The sequence below is a fragment of the Hermetia illucens genome, chromosome 1, assembly GCF_905115235.1.
Source record: "Hermetia illucens chromosome 1, iHerIll2.2.curated.20191125, whole genome shotgun sequence".
NCBI classification, from domain to species: domain Eukaryota; kingdom Metazoa; phylum Arthropoda; class Insecta; order Diptera; family Stratiomyidae; genus Hermetia; species Hermetia illucens.
The window spans coordinates 56,890,760-56,907,090 of record NC_051849.1 but is presented as its reverse complement, the minus strand read 5'-3'; the positions used below and the strand labels follow the sequence as shown (position 1 = coordinate 56,907,090).

General features: G+C 43.1%; 1 protein-coding gene across 3 annotated transcripts in view; it reads right to left on the bottom strand.

Moving 5' to 3' along the window:
• LOC119656755 (leucine-rich repeat extensin-like protein 5) overlaps positions 1 to 16,331 on the bottom strand; it is a 106,645-nt gene that overhangs the window by 28,765 nt on the left and 61,549 nt on the right. For all 3 annotated transcript variants that reach the window (XM_038063326.1, XM_038063335.1, XM_038063345.1), the window contains one exon: positions 12,622 to 12,740. In XM_038063326.1, the coding sequence (XP_037919254.1) occupies positions 12,622 to 12,739 (118 nt within the window). In that variant the 5' untranslated portion in view covers position 12,740. The remainder of the gene's footprint in view (positions 1 to 12,621; positions 12,741 to 16,331) is intronic.

Below are 16,331 nucleotides of genomic sequence, written 5' to 3'. Positions count from 1 at the left end.
AATATTAAAAAACTTACAGATTGGAGGGTGGTTTGTCGTGGGGTGGAGATTCGCCTTATCGATTTGGGGGTTATGGGTTCAAATCGATATTCAGATTAGGGGTTGGAAAGGGAGCGTGGTGATTGAGAATTTTTCTTCTATATCCTGGAATGGAAATTCGCCAACGTGCTCGATAGGTACCTTATAAAATAAGGGGATATAATGTCGTATCTTTTAAATGGACATGCGGGTGGAAAATGGTATGGTGGAAGAATAATAAGATTTAGTAAAAATTACACAGAAGTGTCCAAATCCAACCGACTCGTGTAAGTTCAGAGAATATACGTATGCATTGTCTTTAATAATCAAATTATTTCAAGCATCTCCATGGCCGTATTAATCGCTTGTTTCATCAAGCTCTGAACAATTCCCTTTCTTTCACTATTGTGCTCGGAATACGAATTTCACCTGTTCTAACATTGATGTAGTCAGGAGCACAGTCTGATATCTTTGTACGAGAGTATCCCATACTGCTAGACTCCGTATACACAATGACTTTATCAGACAACAATTTAAAATAGAGTTAATACGTTTTTTGTTATTGCTGCCAAAATAAAGTTATAATTAGCTTACATTTATCGTCGATTTCATTAATAAGGTACAGACATATGGCCCAAATAATAAAATTAAAAATACATGTCGGCGACGTACACTCAGGGCAGAGTATCCGGCGCCGTGGGATTCATATGTACACTTTCAATGTAGATATATGTATCTATATTCCATCTGTTTTTCGCCGTAAGTCTGAACTTGATAGTCTGTGCTATGAAATTAGCAAATTAGACATTAAAATGATGAACTCTGATGAGATAATTGGCTTATGGCTTCCTAGCATCGTGGAAATTTGCGCTCGAAAGGGCTTGCTCTGCATAATATAGCCATGGATATATAGTATAAATATGAAACTGTGTTAATAACAACTCAAAAGTTATTTATAATGGGGTTCTAAGGCAAAAGCAAGTAGATTGATAGAAAGCTATCTGTTACTCCCCTTCACTTCTTATCAAATGAAAATGGGTCGAGGTTATAACGTTTGTTTAGAAGGTCACCAATTGATAATACCACACAACCGTTTTTAGCAATACACTGAGGTTTTAATTATAGCATGTTTTATAATAAAATATACTCGATGACGAACCATCCAACTTTGGCAAGAAAATCATTTTCCTCACTACACCAACTTTTATGTAGCTTCACCCACACTCTAAAATCTATCTTATCTATTGAATATCTGTCATGCCAGGTTGACTTGTCTGAAGTTCTTTCGAATTGAATAGTCATATGTCCCAGGCTTCGGTATGAAGACTATCTTAGCCTTCTGCCAAGAGGTAGGTTTGTAGCCCAGAAATATTTTTCTTAGAAGTTGCTCTAAGTGCTCTACACCATCCTTTAGCGTTGCTGGCGCCAGTCACACCACGTGTTTTGAAGTCTTTACAGGGCAGTATGGCACTTCTGGTCTAACCAAGTGCATGAAGGAGAACGTCTTCGTCCTGGCACCTGGGGCGCTAACATCAGACATATTTGCATTGTTCCAGTTGAAGACAGAGCAAGTAAGAGAGGAAAAAATTTGGTATTGCTGCTTGAGTGGGGTAATAACAACCATCGCGCTACACACCAATTTGAACCTATGTTTTGAAGCATGTCAAATCATTTTGTTTTGAGACTGAAATATTATGATAGGAGGCCGGGGTCAGTATTACTTACGGCTGGGCTAGCGGTCTCTGACAATGTACTTTAATTTTTTCCAGAAGGTTCTGCGAAATCTAAACTCCTTTTCATCACAGTTTTGTACTTTATGATAAAGCTAACAATAGAATTACTGAATTTGGTTGATTTGTGATCTAATCCAGACTGCAATGAGTTCCACCCTTTTTTTGGCAGGTTTTGTTATTTTGCAGTTAGGGTATTCCCTGATGCCGGCTGGTATGTCATAGCAGCGCCGTAATATATTGAACATCGCATTTACGTTTACATAGTTGTCATTATCGTAGTGGGTCAGCCAAGCCAAAGTGCTTTCGTTATTGGCCCTTTGGAATTTTCTTGAGCCCCCCGAGATTTTCCAAGAAGCTGGCAGTCCTCCGCTGTGCTGTGGAGTTCTGGTTTTGCTGATATTTACCTTCAGTTAAATTTTTCTCGCTTCGTCGCTTCGGTCGAAAAAGCATGCAGGACCGGTAACTGGGAACAATAGTATCGGTGATAGAATTCAGTTCTGTTGAAGTTGCCATGACGCAGTGCGAGTAGGCTCCGCAATGAGACGAAGAGTATAAATGTGGCCAGTACAGGAGGATCCACGAAGAAAGTCAACGGGTCATTTGTCAACCAGGGTTTCGAGGTGTTCATTTGGGGTTGGTGGAGGTATAGCCACTGAGCAGACCTTAGCGGTCAATTGTACTCGACTTTTCCAAATCCCATATGTGTTTATGTATCACAAGACATTCGCCAGTGGATGTAATGCTATCTGTTGCAGCTGGAGGACATCAGCACCGAAAATGTAATGTCTGATGGGTTTATAGACGGGGAAATCACATAGGAAATGTTCCGTGGATTCCGCTTCCTCATTATAGAAAGGACACAACTCACATCTGTCGAATTCCTATTCTGAATAGGTGTATGTCCAGCTAGTCCATTATAGCTAGCCAGAATGCACACAATATTTCTGCAAGTCTTCCTTCGTTTCGGCAGGATAAATTTTACAATAAGTTTATTTGGTTCTGACAGGGAGAGTTCGATGTGTCTTGCAGAATTCAGACTCTGTTACCATTTCGTTAGCAGCACTAGCCAATGCTACGGACACGTCAATTGCTGATTCCAGTCCGGAATAGGAGAAATGGTGCTAAGCAACCGAGATTTCATTTCCTTCTATGCCACAGTGACCAGATGCCCAGAGTATTCTTACCGTATTGAATTTATAAATAGGATTGCCTGCCCTTTAACTGCTTGTCAGTCACCCAAGTTGCTACCCTTGGGATCGCATTCACATTAGCCTGAAAGATCATTGCATATTATCCCAAGAAAAAACCTGCTCTAGACCAATGTTCTGGTTTTGAGCCATCGGCGTAGAAGGCCCTAGTATATCTCGTCACACACTCTTCTAGTTCATCCCAGTTTTCTCAACGTTTCGAGATAATTTCATATCTTCTACAAGATTTCGGCATCAAAAGATATTACGGAAATTGGATTCAGTTTCCCCAATAACTTTTCCAATGTATTGTCCCTCTCACGTCCGTTGTTACCCCATAAATCTAAACAAATTATTCTAATAGCTGCGTTCATTGCTCTGAATATAAAAATCAAAGGCCTGCAAACTGAGTAATGCATTTCAAGCTGCCCTGGGAATCGTGCTTATGGCACTGGTGACACTCAGAAATGCATTTATTTTGCAGTAAGGCTAGTTTGCAGTAAAAAATCTTCTGATACAATTTAACTCACCACATTACGGATGCATAAGCAAATATCGACCTAATGATTACACCATATACCCACATTAGCACATGGGTCCCAATGTTCAGCCTATAAGCTGTGAGAGCTCATTCCATCTTTGCTTCTATATGTTTGTTCCGAAGAAGTTTTTTGTTTGAAATAACTCCCAAATATTTCACTTTTTTAGAGAGTTGAAGGGTTACACCCCGCATCCGCCCCTGGAAGGCAAAGACCAGCCACTTTCTTCCCTTTTGTATACCATAGTGGCTTTATTTGGATTTACTGAAATCGACGGCGTGTTGTGTACTGTCTGTGAGACATCGACCAGCAGCTAGCATAGTCACATCAACCGCACTTGCTTGGTCGAGTTCGTCAAAGTTCCATCCGGTTCTCTAAGAGGTACTCGACCCATCTTTTTTAAGGACTGTGGACAGCATTAAAGTCTCTCTGTTGAGTTCCAGTTTCTCATACACGCACACACTTCTATTGTCCAAGCAGTCCTTAGTCACACATAACGGTTGTCTATCAATGAGACTTTGTCTAACACCCGCCAGTCTCTAATCAATTCTAACAACTTCGAGGTGCAGATTCTTAGGTCAATTATTTTACTTCTTCTTGGCACTACAAACGTAGGGGCGCATCCTACGTTGAGCGTTCATATCATAACATTACCAGATTCCTTAGTTCTTGCTTCGGCGGAGGAGACTAAGAACCATAGGTGAAGTAAGCAGAGGAAACTATGGCGTTAGTCCTCCTGCTTTTCTATCTCTCTTGGTATTGTAAGATGACCACAACCAGATCCTGGGAACAGAATTGAGAAGCTCTCATCATAGAAGATGCTTGCCCCTTACGGGTCAAGCAGTGTACTGCAGGATAGACTGATGCGGAACATAGCTCCCTGAGGCCAACCTATCTTTGTCCAAGGATGAGTTGTCTCTCCTCTGGGACGGTGTGTGCCTTTTCAGGGGCCAAGCCTCTCGTCTACCAAGACCGTTAGTGAGTGGTGATAGCCACACCCTGTACGAGGTGACCCTACTATTAACAAAACGCTACGGATCTAGACTGGGGAGTCGAAAAACACCTCCCCCAATCCAGGGTGTCATGCGAACCGTGCCCATTGGATAGTTTGCAGTCGGGGGTAACTGACTGTATTCGAACGGAGCCTCACTGATACCTGGTCGCCTCAGTGAGTAAGTTAGATCTTACCGTGCTACGGGGGGCTATGGCACGGCGGACCTCTTAATCCCCATACTCGTGGGAATCAAATGAGTACTAAATTGGAAAAAAAAAAACAAAAACCAAAAAAGCGGGGCCCCGTACCGCACCAAAACTGGTTAATCAGGTGGAGGCACGTCTCCGAATTACTGAAAGCCAGGTGACTACACCCAAGAAGGGAGAAGTTGGGACGTCAAGCAGTGGATCCAAGGTGAGCATTGGTATACTGCATGGACTACAGCCAACGAACACCACTGCTCAAAGAGCAGGGACCAGCAAAAGCACGTCTGAGATAAATATAACAGACGTCAGGAAGGAGACAGGTCTCAGTGGCGCCGGGGTTAAATGGTACCTGCGCTATCTGAAGGAAGGCCTGAAACCAGAAGAGGCCCTTAAGAAGGCTCAGGACAGACCTAAGCCATCTCTACCGGAGCCGAGAAAGCGGGGAGCAGCAGAGATCAGCCCGCATGAAGGGAATGCCCCCAAAAAACCCAGACCTGAACCCACGGGAGGAGAAAACCCGGGCAGGTCAGGAGTGAAGGCAGGACCCAGGAAGCCCGGCATTAGCTATGCTAGTGCGGTCAAGGGCATTCGACTGGCCATACTGCCAAAAAGGTTTCCCGAGCAAATACTCACTCGGGAGGAACAGGAAACCATTGAAGAACTTGTCGTCAAGCAGATGATCAAGGGATGGACGTCGAAACTGGTGTTCACCGGGATACGCTTTCGACCAGGCCTTATACTGGTGGACTGCGCGACGGAAGGTACCGCAGAATGGGTCAGAACCATAATTCCTAGATTGCCAGGCTGGGAAGGGGTGGAACTGTCAACATGTGCTGGAGATGATATACCAGGAGCCCACATGGTGACAGTTTTTCTCCCAAAGGCCGCGGCAATAGTAACAGAAGACCTCATGACACTCCTAATTGCTCAGAACGAAGATCTCCATACTCGACTATGGAGAGTCTTCAGAAGCAAGGTGGAGGGAAAGGGTAAACTCCTCACGATCGGGGTAGATGACCGATCCCTAGAGGCAATTAAACGTCGGAGTTGTCATATCAACTACCGATTTGGCAACATACCCGTGCATGTGCACAAGGAAAAGCCAAGGAAAGAGACCTCGGAGGAGGCATCGGGTGGAAAACTTACCGAGGTCCCTGAAGAAGTCGCGGAAGCCATAGAGGCGGAAAGAACGGGATCAACCAGGGAAATAGACCTGCTGCCCAGTGAAGAGCAGAAGCTGGACGACCTAGACCTAGGACTGCTAGGGCTCGGGGTGGACAGCGACGCGCAGGAAAGCGCCATGTCGGAGGAGGAGGGTGACACTCCGACAGTGGAGAAGAGCTCCAAACAATAACGGAGCCAATGGCCAGCACTAGGATAGCCCAGATAAACCTCCACCATGCGAGAGCTGCATCTGCAGTGATTGCAAGGGCAAATTCCAAGGAGAACATTGGAATAGTGCTGGCTCAGGAGCCCTGGGTGTACCGGGGGCAGATTCGCGGTCTGCAAGGAGGAGACATGCAGGTAATTTGGGACTCGTCTTGTGAAAAACCAAGAGCTTGCATAATTCTCAAACGTAATCTAAAATACATATGTCTTTCAGAGTTCTTAACCGGGGACCTTGTGGCTATCCAAGTCTCATTGGAAGCCGGGAGGAGCACTCGAAAGGTAGTGGTAGCATCGGGATACTTCCCAGGAGACGAGAGCCGGGCTCCACCGGAACAAGTCGCAAAGCTGACGGAGTATTGCGAGGAGAGGGCGTTACCACTTCTTCTCGGCTGCGATGCCAACGCCCACCACGTAGTGTGGGGAAGCAGTGACACTAATCGTAGAGGTGAGTACCTTCTCGAATTTATTCTTAGTAATAAGTTAGAAATATACAACGTAGGGAACACTCCAACATTTGTGACCAGCACCAGACAAGAGGTACTAGATATAACTCTAGGAAATACCCTAATGAATGGGATGGTCAGGAATTGGAGGGTGTCGGACGAACCCTCAATGTCTGATCACAGGATAATCAGATTCGACATTGAGGGTAACTCCGAAATAAAAAGAATAATAAGGAATCCCAAGAGAACGGATTGGGAATCCTACACAATGCACCTGAGCAACAACATTGCCCACCTTCAAGGGAGCGGTGACATCAGGAGCGAATTAGAATTAGAAACGGTTGTGGAAGACCTCAACACAATCGTCATTGACGCATATGAGGCCAGCTGTCCGGCCAAGACAGTCAAGTCATCAAGGGATGTACCATGGTGGAACAGAAACTTAGCCAGAATGAGAACGGAGGTACGAAAACTCTTTAACCGGGCAAAACGAACCGGGGACTGGCGGAGGTATAAAAATGCACTGACTGCGTATAGCAACGCCATCAGGGAAGCGAAACGGAACAGCTTTAGGGAATTCTGTGAAGGGATTGAACAGATCACAGAAGCAACTAGGCTGTACAAGGCTGTAGCCAAAGACGGGAGAATATCCTCTGTCTGCTTGAAAAAGGAAGATGGGACATTCACCGAGAATGAGGAGGACAGGGTACACCTGCTTCTCAGAACTCATTTCCCGGGGTCCTACCCCTCGGCGGCAGGCGACAATAATCTGCCTGACACCCCAACAACGAATAAAAGGGGAAGGAAAGAGAGCTGGAAACTAGCAAAAGAGGTATGCTCAGAAGCTAGGCTAAGATGGGCAGTGAGAACCTTTCAACCAATGAAATCTCCCGGAGCAGATGGCATTTTCCCTGCACTTATCCAGAGAGGCCTAGGAATTATCCTAGAGTCTCTTCTGAGGGTGGTAAGGGGGAGCATAGCACTGGGTTACATACCAAGGGCATGGAGACGGGCAAAAGTGGTCTTTATTCCGAAGGCGGGTAAAAAGGATCCTTTTCACCCTAAATCTTTCAGACCAATCTGCCTAACATCGTTCGTACTCAAAACGGTGGAGAAGGTCATAGACAACTATATTAGAACTAACGTTCTAAAGCGTAGTCCCTTACATCACTGTCAACACGCTTACCGGGCAGGAAGGTCAACTGAAACTGCTCTGTATCAGCTGACAGAGGTACTACGGGACGCCATTGAAACAAAAGAAATTGCACTGTGCGCGTTTTTGGATATCGAAGGAGCATTCGACAACACATCGCACACAGAGATACAGGATGCCCTGAGCCGCAAAGGAGTGGGAAACACCCTGGCACTCTGGATGGGCAAAATGCTAGAAAGCAGACAAATAGAGGTACAAACAGGTACAAATTCTATTATCATGAACACCACTCAAGGCTGTCCACAGGGCGGAGTACTATCGCCGCTGATGTGGAGTATGGTAGTGGATGAACTCCTGGACGTGTTAACTAATACTGGAATACAAGTCCAGGGCTACGCGGACGACATTGTTCTAATCTGTAGGGGCAAATATGAAGATACCCTATGTGATAGAATCCAAACTGGATTAAGGGTTACTAGTGCCTGGTGCAGGAAGGTGGGACTGCGGATCAACCCAACCAAAACCACCATAGTACCATTCACTAGGAGGCGTAAGCTGGATCACCTGAAAGCCATAACATTACATGATATGGAGGTGAAACGAGAAACAGAGGTCAAATACTTGGGAATCACGCTAGACCAAAAATTACTCTGGAAGACACATGTCGGAAACACTTGTCGGAAAGCCACGAGGGCTCTGATGACTTGCAGATCCATAGCAGGAAAAAAATGGGGTTGTAGCCCGAAGATACTACTTTGGATATATACTGCAATAGTAAGACCAATGATTACCTATGGAGCGGTAATCTGGGCAGAAAGAACCCAACTCAGCACACAAGCCAGGGAATTACATAAGCTCCAAAGGCTGGCTTGCGTGTGCATCAGTGGGGCAATGAGGACATGCCCAACGGCATCCCTGGAGGTCCTTCTGGGATTAACCCCTCTCCATCTGCACATACAGATGCAGGCAAGGAGATCAATATTCAGGATGGCCGGTAGCATGAGTGAGGTGGGGAGCTGCCTAAATCGAAGGAAGATTGATATCCTTTCTAGGCGGTATCCCGAATTACTGATACCGAGGGACAACATGACAACGAGGTTTCACTTCGATAAGAAGTTTGAAACACGTTGGAGTAACAAGACAAACTGGGAAAGCGTGGCTGCGACATACGGCTTAAACCAGCAACTGATTACTTGGTACACTGACGGATCCCTCACAGCAGAGGGAGCGGGTGCCGGTGTCATTGGTCCAAGGAAAATGTACTTTGAGCCAATGGGCAGGTACACTAGCATATTCCAGGCGGAAATTTACGCCATAGACAAATGTGCCTCCTTTAATCTGCAAAGGAACTACAGGGGGCAGAACATAGCTATTCTCACCGATAGCCAAGCAGCGATCAAGGCACTTAAGTCCAACCAGGTGAACTCTAAACTGGTATGGGAATGCCTTGAGAGACTGAATACACTCGGCTCGTCCAACAAGGTCTAGATACTTTGGGTTCCAGGCCACGCTGGGCTGGAAGGCAATGAGGCAGCGGATGAACTAGCCAAGAAGGGAGCAGGGATGCCTTTATACGGGCCAGAACCCTTCTGTGGAATCGGAAACGGTTTCATGGCTATGAATCTAAGAAACGAAGAAAAACGGTTGAGGGAACTATATTGGGCGGGCCTACCAGGGATGGAGCAGTCCAGGGTGCTTATTGGGGGATACGAACCCATGCGCACAAAGGATTGCTTAAACCACACCAAAAAGAACCTCCGAATCATAGTGGGAATTCTCACTGGTCATTGTCGGCTGAACTACCACCTAGGGAAGCTAGGGATATCTACGGACACTGCCTGCAGGTTCTGTGAGGAGGAGGACGAAACCTCTATGCACGTCCTGGGACAGTGTCCAGCACTTGTGCAAAGTAGGTCGATACATCTGGGAGAACACTTAATACCAGATGCAAAGCTGAAACTTCTGGAAGTGGGGAACATACTAAAGTTCCTAACGGTTACTGGCCTGCTTGAGATACTATGATCAACAGGTACACTATAACCAGTAAAAGGGGCACAATAGTTCTTCAAGGACGCGGTGCGACTTTCCCTTAACAAAATAATAATAATACGGATTCAGCACCACGAATTTTGTTAAACTGATTGTATCTTCTTCTTGTATCAGAAATATAAGGGCAGCCTTATAACTTTGTCAGTCCTGCGGCCAGTAGAAAGGAGTAGGCTTTGGCCAGTTAATTTATCGGATCTTTATCTCTTTGGAATACGTACCAGTCTTGGAGACGCGCGGTTTTCATACCGAAAGCGGGCTGGCGCGGCCATGAGCCCGTGAAGGGCTTTCGACCAATTAGCCTCACCACTTTTGTATTTAAGATCCTAAAGCGCGTCCTGGATATCCACTTAAGGGCAATTATGGAGAGAGGGCCTTTATCTAAATCGCACCACGCCTGCCTCAAAGGCAAGTCAATAGAAATCGCTCTCCACGAGGTAAGTGCTGAGGGGGGTTGAGATTTCACTGCAGTACAAATAGTATACTCTAGCTGCCTTCCTGGCTATAGAGGACGCCTTGACCAGTATTGGATTGAAGGAGTATCATACGCATTGGATAATATCCACGTTAAAAACCAGGATAATCCAATCGAATTAGAACTGTGAGCAGAGGCACGCCCCAGTGTGGCGCCATATCTCCGCCGCTCTGGTCCATAGCCATGGAAGAAATTTTACGAATATTGCTTAGGAGCGGGGTGAAGGTGATATTTGTACCAGCGATGTCTTCCTCTATTAAGTGTGCCTGTTGGCCGTAATATGTGGCGTAAATCCAACCAAAATGATGGAACTGATGCTGCTGATCACCAAACCAAGGTAACCGAGTCCCACCTCCCACGGCTGAATGGACGAAGATTTGTTCTTTCCTCAAATGTAAAGAATCTGGGTGCAATCCTGCACCCGAATTGAGGAATAAGAAGACCTGTATAGCTGTCTATGCCTTCAAGAGAACCTTAGCAAAGAAATGGGGTCTCCGGCTGAGGAGTACGTCCCATCCTATCGAACGACTCTATTGTATGGTGGAAGGCTTTGAAAAAAGTACAGTAAAACGAAGCTTAATAAGACCCAAAGAACCGCGTGTGCAAGTGCTATTGGAGCTCTGTAGTTCTGATCGGCAGATGTGCTCATTGTGCTCCAGCATTTCCTGTTGCTAAATCTCTACATTAAATACGTTGCAGCGTGCAGTGCTGTCTGACTACGTGAGTACAAATGCTGGACAGCAGAGCTCTATGGCCGTAGCAACATCCTAGAAGAAGTACCTGGGGAAATCTGAGCATTCCCCACCGACTATGCCACACGCAAACCAAAATTCACGAGAAACTTTGTAACCAAAGCAGAGTGGAAGACCGGCGGCATATTGCTAGGCTATGACACAGTATTCTTCACCGACGGATCAAAGATGGTCTATGGAGTCGGTGTGGGAATTTACTGCGGTCTCAAAGATTGTGCGAGTGTATTCTAAACGGAAGTGCTGGCTCTGCTCTTGGCAGTCCTTCGGCGGGTACAGTCTGCGTCCCGTTCGCCAACGATGGAATCTACTCACACTACTTAGTATACATGGACCTCATATGGCAAAGGCTCACCACCTATGCCCGCCTATAATAAAACCCGATCGCGAGAGCTCTTGTGTCAGATGCGTGTAAATGCATAGAAGATTACAGTGGTCTGCACGGGGCACTGGTCTATATGAAACCGAAACTACGAAGAAGAGGGGGAAACCATCAGGCTTCCTTTCCTTTGTGATTGCCCAGCTCTAGTTGGAGCCAGGCGATGGACCGTAGGTAAACAATTTTTTGAGGACCTTAGAGAGATCTCTGATTGCAAAGTGGGAGAGGTGCTTTCCTTCGTGAATGTTACGGGTTGGATCTGAAAATCTGAGCCGACTGGACTCTACCTCCTTACTCTTATAACTACAGGCATGGATTTAGGAGTTTGTGGCATCAAACGGCGTGCCACAGCTCCTTGTAGCGGCGAGTGATACCTATCCATCTACCTTGATTTAGGCAGCCCCTCCCCCTACTGATACCCTAGGGTATTCTGAAGATTGCCTCATTCCCCTGCACCTGTATGTGAAGGTGACGAGGATTAAACCCTCAGGGACTGCCCCAGATGCCATTGAGCAGGTTCTAATGGTCCCAGCAATATACATATAAGCAAGTTTCGTAATTTGTATAACTTCTTGGCTATTGTGTTTAGATTAGTTCTGTTCGCCCAAGATACCATAGCATAGGTAACCATTGGTCGTAAGTTTGCAGTGTATATCCGGCGTAGTATTTTTGCAATGTTCTTCTTTTTGTCTCTTTGTTACTGCCAACTTGAATATGGTGGTTGTAGTAACAAAGATGAAAGTTGAATTTTTAACTGGGTTGGAGAGGGTGGTCCTCTTCCTTTCCTTCTACACCTGGGATTGAAAATTCAACTTCTATCATCACAAATCTTTGATTAAATCTGTGTCTCCTGAAGTATTGAGAAGGTAAGAGTAAGTAAATCAATAATCTGAATCCAAAAGTTAATTAATTAATTCAGGACAAATCAAATATTCAGCAGCTTTTGCATTTACGGAATACATATTTACATTTCTAGCAGTTACAATGTACACCAAGGTGGATGAATCGGTAAATATGATAGCAAGGTCAGTAAAAATTTAGAGGCATTGTAAAGTGAAGAACCTTAAAGTACAAAATTAAATTATTGGGACTAGCTTTTATAAACTAATTATATTAAAGCCTTGAATTACAATTCTCCCAACGGTCGTATTTTGAGACAAATTGTTATGCGGGCTCATCGCTTTGTACACACGATGGATTTTGGGTGTGTGATCTTCCTTCATTGAAAATTGAATTACTTGAAGTGTGACTAAGATTTAAAAGATTTTCCTTTTCTCTTTTTCCTGCATATAATTAGAACAATGACTCACCCAGCTTATTGTCGATGTCGGACATATTGCTGCCAGGCGAAAGGGGTCGTGTCGGGCTTAATGTGCGAACAATATTTGATGAGTATTCTTCCCGTCTTTCTCGCGTTGAAGTGGCCATCCTGAAAATAATTGAAAAAAGCAATTAGGCAAAGAAAATTCGGAGAAAAATTCAATTAGGGTATGAACTATACAGGCGTGCTGTTACACCTATCACTATCTAAAAATACATATATGCCACTAGGTATCTAGATATATTTCAGTTGAAAATAGTTTCACACTCACAATGTTGTAATCAAAACGATATTCACACAAATTAATAGGTTAAAAACATGAGATATAGTTTTTTTTACACTTGGAGGATGTAGCACCTCCGTCAGCACCACATAAATTTGTGTATTATTATTCTATGTGTGCGAAAAACTGTGCCAAAAAGAAAGAAATCAACCAAAGAAAACATTATTTTCACGTAGAATGTATCAGATTGAGAATTTTTCATCAAAGAATTATTTTTAGCAAAAATTGTTTATTATTCGCTTTTAGCAAAAGTTCTTTGAATATATAGTTATATTTTGTGTTCATTAGATATATTTCTCAATGTTCCCATTGAAAATATTGTATTAATGCCTGTGACATAAACAATAACTCAGCAGTGTATTTTTTTACACAAAGAGTTTTCACGATGGTGGTGGCTGGCGTCTACATTACTTACAGATTAAGATACATTTTCGAAGAGATATATCTACTGCTTCCCTTCTTCTACTCCTTAATATTTCGCTGCATATTATATTGTGTTTTATTGTTATTAATTGAAAATTCGAACGCAATTTCGGCAATCTTATATCCAAAATCTTAAATAGATGATTTTTGCACTTCAAAGTGGCTGAGTTTTAAAAATTTCTGATAAATGTCGTTCGATTCTATTTCAGAATAAATTAAAAAAAGAATGAATTCATCTCTAAAATCATTAATTTTCAGAAATTGAAGATGTCTAGAAGCTATATAACTAATTAGATTGATTCTCTTTTAGTAGATAGTATGATTTTGAAGATCGACGAATCACTACTTTTCGAAAAATATGGAAGTTTAGCTTTTGCAAAATGTTTAAATTTAGAATGGCATATTATATTTTATAGAAATGTTTATATTCTGTATTCATTCTTTGGAAAAACTTCGGATTTTCGATTTCTCGTATTTCTAAATATACTGTCTGCATTTTTGAGTAGTTCCAGCACGGAGTGGCACCTTCTGTAACTCCCTTGCACATTGCCGCGGTGAATGTTCTTCCAACAGGCTTATTACTGTTACGAAAATAGCCCCTTTTTGGGGCACCATAACCTTTCAAGGGGAATGAACGCCACAATTCTTTGATGATGTTTGAAATGGGGGCCCTTCTTCCTGCGTACGTTGGGTTGGCGCTGACAAATCAAACTTTACTATAATGATATTAAAATACGGCCCATTTCAAGCGCTGTGGGGCTTTAAGAGAGAAGATCTTCTGCTTCCTCCGTTCATCCTCTCCTTTCCGTCTGGAGGGAGGGTTCAAAGTTAAACCCTACCATTTCAACATGAAAGTAGTCCCAATTCGGGGCGCCCATTTGTACCTAGTTCGTAATGTTTACCCATTTAGTTTGTCAGAGCATTCATTTTAGTATGATACTGACATTCAAAGTCATAGAATGCAAGAAATTTGCACAAAAGCGACAATTTTTACCTATTATAACTCTTTCAGTAATAGTGCGATGTCCACTAAACTTGGTAGTATTACGTTCTATACTATGGTCTATATTACTCCAAAAGTTGATGATTCTAAGGTAAAGTTAAGGGGAGTTTCCATACTTATATTAAGTACGGTAGTATACTATTACCAACTTTATTTAAACAAGTATCGGTGTGGAGAGTATTTTGAAGCATACATACAATGTGCATGGACCGCCGTATTTTATTCAGATATTTGGGTTGAGTATTTTCTGAGAACGTACTCCTCCCCTTCCCAACAAATATCAAAACTAAGCATTTTCATTTGATATTCTACATGAGTACAATCGGTGGAAAAAATGTTACACCCGCTTTTGCATGTATGGGATCCTCAAACAACGTCAGGGTGGGACTTGCAGGTTTCACCTGCCTATTAACTTTCGTATCAACAGGGGTAACTGTTTCTGAGATATAAGTTGTGACAGACAGACAGGCAGACAGACATTTTAATTTTAATAATAATTTTTTAATAAGGTTCTGTTTTACACATTTTAATATAAGGTTCTGTTTTACACAAAACCTTAAAAACTCGCTTTTTGCGAAGTGGCCACGAGCTTTTATCAGGACTGAGGGGCCGCCCTTCTCCTTCTTCTGCATAAACTTTTCACGCCCTATGAGGATGGGATTGAAAATTTAATCTTTACCAATATTCATAGGGATTGCATGAATGGTAACGATTCACGGCAACTTGTATAGCGTCACAACTTTCTCCGTTAAAAAATACATATATCTGCTAATTCTCATGGCAACCGGTTTGAAGAGTTTCGGAGTCCATCGATCACAAACGAATACCTACACCAATCACTTCCATTTTTAAGTTTTTATGTAAAACAAAACCTTATTAAAATCGATTTACCCTCACGAAACGATTATACTGATCGGCACCAAATTTGATAAGAGGGTGGGAACTCTGAATGTCTACGCATGCAGTAAGATTCATCGTTCTACGTGGAAGCGGGCTGAAAAGTGGTCATTTCTTCTATTCTCGAAACCTCCTCAACCAAAAAATCTGAAAAAAATTGCGAAACTCCCACTATACAGTGCTTAGGCTCCGAAATACCTTGCATGCAGACGTCTGTTCAAATAAAGTTAATAATATTTTTAATTATATTTTAATACGTTGCTATAATTCTTAGTAATTTGCTGCACAATCTTCCTTAAGTTCATTCTAGAATCATGAAATTTTGCAGTAATATTGGTTATAATACGAAGAATGACCCTACGAGGTTCAAAATGTGTACCACAAAGAATGGAACAAGTCTGGTTCTTAGAACCTATCTAGCTGCAGGTCTGAAAAAAACCAACCTACATCTACACGAAATCTAGACTTCAAAATAGGCTCCAATATCTGCTCAAGTAAAGTTAATAATAGCACATCACTATATTCCAGAAATTTGGCGGAAACCTTCCTTGAAGTTTATCCTAGAAGTACAAGGTATAGCTATAAAGGATAATATCAGAAGCCCCGCTGAATCTAAACCAAGAAGCAAGGATGCAAAACTCTGGAAGCTCCAACCCTAAGCTATCTAAATCAAACAAGCAAAAAGGGGACAGGGGTGATATTTCGCTTTTTCCAAGGTCTCTTTGACAAGAGAATGCATTCAATAATTTGTAATATCGCCTTTCTTCTCCCATTTTTACACCCCTTAGCTTTTCCAATTACCCCCCTGAAAATTCCAAATTTTATTTTTTAATAATGTTCGAATGGATCCACAAAAACTTGCCCATATTATCTATTGTTGATTGGCCTGTGCTTGTAATGAATGCTGCATAATACAATGCAATAGGGTGTAGTTGTTGTTTTTGGTGCACTAATTTCGAATTTTGAAGTTTAAGGTAGGGTTCGGCAAGAGCAGGAACTAGCGAGACCGAGACTGGCTGATTAGATGGGCAGAAGGAAATCAGTTTTTGCCGCTGAAGAAAGAGGCTCGCTTTGTATTACGGATGAAGTGGAG